We start from the raw sequence: 5,728 nt of genomic DNA on the forward strand, positions 1-5,728 counted from the left end.
ATCAATTGCAGAAACATGTATTAATATGCTATATATGTAGTTCCATCTACACCGTCTTACAGTTATAACCGCATGTATTAATATGCTATATATGTAGTTACAGTTATAACCAAACTGTATTGCCGATGTACGTTTTCTAAGCCAGTGTTTCCCAAACTTTTTTTCTGTGGACCTATATCTTAAAAGTCACAAACCGTCGCGACCCAGGTCAATAGACATTATTTGTAAACTCCTGGGAAACAAGATGCGAGATGACCCCAAAAAAACCTCTTGCGGCCCACCTGAGGGTCGCAACCCAGTCTTTGGGAAACAATGTTCTAAGGTATTTCAGAGTTTACGCTTGATGTACGTATGCGGCGTTTATTGTTTTGTTATTCAGATTTCTTTTTCCTCTCTATCTGTTAACCACATTATGCATTATTTTTTGGAACTATTACAATATACATATCAAATAGATTTGTTCTGGAAATCGTCGAAGCTTATTTTTCAGGTAAGACAAAGCCTTTTGTCAAATTTATGGCTTGGCTATTTCCATTTCAGAAATTTCACCCTCACCCACAGGATTAGCTGCTGGAGTTGGGAAACCCCCTGGAAAAGAGCCCGTCGGTCTCTATGAGTTTTTGAAAGCATGTGCATGGCTTATGTTTCCTCCACCTGTGTGTGGGGAAAACAGCTTCCAGCAAACATGAGACAAGCATTTATCACTCACAGGACCCTGACGTGACATCACAGGAGGAACAGAAGAGGAGCGGGAGCTGCCATCGTGGCATCTTCCCCAGGAAGAAGAAGAAGAGGAGTGTTGGGCCCTGAGTACACACTAGATTGGATGCATAAGTCATCTGGCAAGCATGAAGGAACCCGATTAGATGCGTGTTGACTCAAAACAGTCCTGATCCCATTATGCAGTGATAAATGGCCCATCAGCAAGTCAGGGAATCGGTGGAGCGCAGAGAGGAGGCACTGAGAATGATTAGAGATTCAGACAGTTGTGCTCCGGGGGAAGAGCGCGGGAGGAGAGAGTAGATCCCGGGATGGTGAGAACAAGCTCGTCAGAAGAAGAAGCAGCAGGAGGAGGAAGCGGTGAAGCGGGAGAGAGCGGAGGTGGGGACAGAGACGGAGACGGAGCGTGATCGGCTGTTGAACACAGGGACGGCAGTGTTGACGTGGAGACCACAGCAGAGCGGCCTCCTCCTGGGACTAACACAAAACTTTTGTTGCTTTATTTTTTCCTTTTTACTTAAACCATATACAAGAGTTGGCCCGGCTCCGGCCCAGTAATAGCGCTCTTTCATACATGTGCAACTGGGAATGTTTGTCAGAATATTTGAATGTTTGTGTCTATTACCTAAATAAATACAGATGTTGTAGTTGGCCAGTGTCATGGTCTTTATTACCTCTCTGTTTCTCTCTCTCCTTCTCTCTGTCTGGGATTAATCTTCTTACCTATTTAGGCCCAGTTCTGGCTTTGGCACCGACTGGTTTGGGTTATGTTGTCCTAAGGGGATCAAAACCTGGTCCTGATGGTGCAGAATTCCATACTGAAGGACTGAGACTGGTAGGAGTTCTGGTTCAGGTTTGATCGTACATATAAAAAAAAAAAAAGAGGAGAAAGCAGAGTAGATATTTAAACCAGTGACACAAATTTGAATCAGATTAATTACAGATGGAACTGTTAATTAATCACAATTAATTGTGATTGTAATTTAGCAAGATTATGATTAATAAGGTTAAACTTGGTTAAGGTAATCACGACTAATTATGATTGTAATTTAGCAAGATTATGATAAATAAGGTTAAAGACGATGTCTGTGTTTCAGACCTGTTTTTATGGGTGACTAATCCAAACGATGGAATCATTTGGATTAGTCACAATAAGAAACATTGAGAAAAATATCATTCAAATTGTCAAAAATATGTAGAGAACTGGTGAAGTTCAAGTTGTTACTTTGCACCTTGACAGATTACTTCAAGAATGTGTCGAAACTTTGACGAAGCCTCCACACGTTAAGGTGGTACTTTAAGCTCCTGCAGTGTGCAAAAAACATTTGTATCATAAGTGCATAATGTAAGAGCCCTAATTACATGGTGTAACACAGCTGCCAAAACGATGCCTGCATAATACTAAACATTCATATTCATAATAAACCCTGGTACAGTAGGACGATTTCACTCTTCACGTCTAAAATTTGAAGGAATTGTTTGTTGAAGTGAGAACCTAAACCTGACATTGAGAACCACAATTCTGAGTCAGCAGTCAATGTTTGGACATACAGTAAATCATGAATGTGTTAAAGTTGGGTTCAGCCTTATCTATGGTCAAATAATTTACCTCTTTTAGGATTGTAACTAACATCTCCATCCATATGTGAAAATTGGCTTAAACTACAGATTACAAGAAAATGTTCAGTGCCATAATTAATTTGTTTTTAAATGTGTTGGTTTTAAAGTTTTGACTTAGGGATCAGGTTCCAGTTAGGTTGTTGAAGTAAATGGAAGATAACGTGAAGCCCTAACAAAAATGCCTGAGTGTACTGTACAGGTGGTAGAGTGAGAAAGACAGATAGTTAGACACACACTCACACACAAAGAAAACATAAGAACGTCTCAGAGGTTGAAGGATCCTCCAGATGACAACGGTCTATCGGAATGAGAAATGATCTTCTAAAAGAAGTACAGTAGATTTTGAAGGGGAAAACAAAACAAATATGGCATCGGTTCCACAACAGAACTATTTTAAACATAATTTTACTTCAAAAGTACACAAACAAGACAGTTTTATTTTTTTGTTCAATAAGGCAAACCTCCAATATTAATAACCACTCACATCTCATAGTCACAGTTTATGGTATACCACTGGTGAATCATAAATAACACGGTTTTTCTTCATACTGTATATATATTTATACCAGAAGTTTTTTGTTGTTTTTTTTTTTTGACATGGAAAAAATCATTAGACAAACATTTTCTTTACAACCCCTGACATTAATAATCTTCTCCAGCTCTACATATATTACCATTTTAAATCTTCCACAAGGTGCATCTGTCCTCCTCTTAATATTCCTCCTTCCACATGGGGGATACGTGGCACTGATGCCGAGTTCAAGAACCAGCTACACAACCCAGACCTCAGCTGTGACCAGAAAGGACTGAAGGGGGCGCTGCACTCACAAGTAAGCAGTGAAACCTCAAGGTTTATGAAGTGAGTAGAGACTTTAAATGAAATGAAATTAAGGTGTTTGCTGGTGGTGGGGGGCACGAGCACCAACATGGACACGTAGAAAAGACAGATGGATCATTTTGCCCCCTTTGTTGCAGCTTTTAAAGCCTAATAATTGTGCAAAAACAAGCTGCCAAGTTATTGTTAATCAAAGATTAGTTTTCAGTACTGCTAATGCTGAAACGACCATTGGTGAAGGACTTTGTCTATCCTTTGTTGACAGTTTGCAGGCAAGCCAAACTATTCTTCTCAACAGAGAAGATGACAGGCATGGGGAAACTAAGGTCCGGGGGCCGGGCGCGGCCCGTTTCAGCTTTGTAATCCGGCCGCCAAACTATTATATTATTATATAATTGGTTTATACTTCTGTCTTTTCCTTGCAATGCCCACATTTTCCCTATAGATGGCATAGCGACGGCTAATAGCGTTTTAGCATTTTAGCCTTTATGCATGACAGCTCCAGCTTTCTGCTCCTGACCCGGTCCCTCCGTCAAATTTTAGGACCAATTGTGGCACGCGGGTCAAAAAGTTTGCCCACGTCTGGACTATGACGACAAGTGCTGAAAAACAAACTTTTCAGATTGAAGAATTGTCTAAAATTACGCCTATAAATTAGCGTGAAAACAATGTGCTAACCAGCTTTGGTACAAAACCGTACCAGGGGCCTGACTAGGATACAGAAGTAAATCAGCGACGCACTCGATCTCCAGCTGTTGTACAGCCTATGAAAAGTAATGCATACATGTGAGCGCAAGGCAAATACTCATAGTTTCCAATATACTCCCTTTTCTTTAGAAATGTGTTTTTTTGGGGGGAATTTCAGCACAGTATCGATAACTATTGCCTGTGGCTTTTCTTAATCGGTTCTTTCTTGTGTGAACGTTATCTCAGAGCTGTGGGCTTTGTAAATAGTGACTTGAAAGTGGTTCGTTTTTTTCAAAGAGGGCAGCAGTAGTGCTTTTTTTCTTTTTTATTCCTGTGGCATTTTTGCAATTAGGGTTATTTTGTTGGTTTTTTTTTTTTCAAGCTAAGCCAAGCCAATCCTAGTCAAGTGCTGGATGGAGAGGCGTGGCCAACAGTGGTCACCTGGACAGAAGCGACAGGAGGACACAAAACAGTGTTACTGCCACCGATGAGAGGAGAGACACAGCTGCTCCACACTCCATGGAATTCTCCTGGGGACAGAAGGACATGCACTGACATTAAGTATTTTAATAAAAACCCAAACCAGAATCAGCAGTGGGTTCTTTATGAAAGAGAGTACTGTGTGTTCAGCCCAGTCTCCAGGAACATATGTTGCCATTAAAGTTTCTGTAAACCACAGATGTGTGCGCGGGGCTAGTGTTCCTCGACCCAACAGCACTTTATTTACCCGCATCTCGGCAGACGTGCGTGCTAATCTGATAAGGTTTTAATAATTTTGGGCAACCTAAGAGGAAACAACGATAATGACAGCTAGTTACTGCTAATAGATAATGTGGTTAAGCTCGGGCACATCACGCACCAGACTTTTGAAAACATGTTTTCTCCTGATAGCATCAACACCCCCTCGCCATAAACACACCACATGTAAGCTTCTCCAGGAAAACCAGAATATCATCCCCAACAATCCTGTAACAAATTCACTACAAATTCTCCGTAGGTAACCTGGGGACTGGATATCTCAAGATGGCAACTTAGTCTCGAAGTTTGTCACCGTATTCAACGTGTTCTTTGTCGCCCCCTACTGCAGGTACAGATGTGCAGTGAGTGGGCCTAATACAGCTGTGTTCTTCACAGCTACGTCTACAATTGGTATTGAAAAACCACTCTTACCAGACAGCCCAAGACTAACCCATATGGGGCTTATTTTAACTCACTTTGCAGCCTTGTGAGTCCCAAACAGACATCACGGCTGTTTTAGGTGACCCAATTTTTTGAAACTGGGACTGAATATCCAGCATAAAGAAGCTTTTGATTAAATCCTATTTAAAAAAAAATGACATTGTTATATTCCAGAAACATATATTCAGAACACATAACATACTGTATTTTCCGGAGTATAAATCCCACCAGCCAACTAGAGTGCCCTCTAGTGGCTGTCAATGTGAAAATAACAAACGTGAAATTATACATTTTAATATATAAGTTGCACCTGAGTATAACTCTAAAAAAAAAGTGCAACTTATATTCCGGAAAATACAGTATATATCGATGGAGAATGAAATGTACAGCAGCAGCTTAACTGCTCTAACACCGGCTACTGTTGGACACTTTTAATGTGCTTTATTGTCTACTTTCACTTAAATGGGAGTTTAGATCTGTGGTTTGCAGAAAAATGACTATATTAGAACACATTTCTGGAAGACTAGAACTATATATATATGTTTGTGTAAGTGTACCATGCAAATAATTACTTCTGGGTGGAAAGGGTGACAGGTATCTGGACGCCTCCTGTCCTTCTGCATTTTCAATCTCTCACACTTGAGAGATTCATTATGTGCAACTTATGTCAAGGCAGTAACAGACTGT

At 40.5% G+C, this 5,728-nt stretch overlaps 1 protein-coding gene across 4 annotated transcripts in view; it reads right to left on the minus strand.

The window, feature by feature from the left end:
- Positions 1–384: 384 nt before the first annotated feature.
- The window catches only part of cacna2d3a (calcium channel, voltage-dependent, alpha 2/delta subunit 3a), a 128,425-nt gene continuing 123,081 nt past the window's right edge, over positions 385–5,728 (minus strand). For 2 of the 4 annotated variants that reach the window (XM_025059136.1, XM_025059137.1), the window contains 4 exons: positions 5,614–5,696; positions 4,304–4,392; positions 2,581–2,661; positions 385–1,564 (listed from right to left, as the gene is read on the minus strand). In XM_025059136.1, the coding sequence (XP_024914904.1) occupies positions 1,486–1,564; positions 2,581–2,661; positions 4,304–4,392; positions 5,614–5,696 (332 nt within the window). In that variant the 3' untranslated portion in view covers positions 385–1,485. The remainder of the gene's footprint in view (positions 1,565–2,580; positions 2,662–4,303; positions 4,393–5,613; positions 5,697–5,728) is intronic. The other 2 variants (XM_017036189.2, XM_025059138.1) reach the window with 2 other exon arrangements.

The sequence above is a fragment of the Cynoglossus semilaevis genome, chromosome 10, assembly GCF_000523025.1.
Source record: "Cynoglossus semilaevis isolate Cse_v1.0 chromosome 10, Cse_v1.0, whole genome shotgun sequence".
In the NCBI taxonomy this organism is placed as follows: domain Eukaryota; kingdom Metazoa; phylum Chordata; class Actinopteri; order Pleuronectiformes; family Cynoglossidae; genus Cynoglossus; species Cynoglossus semilaevis.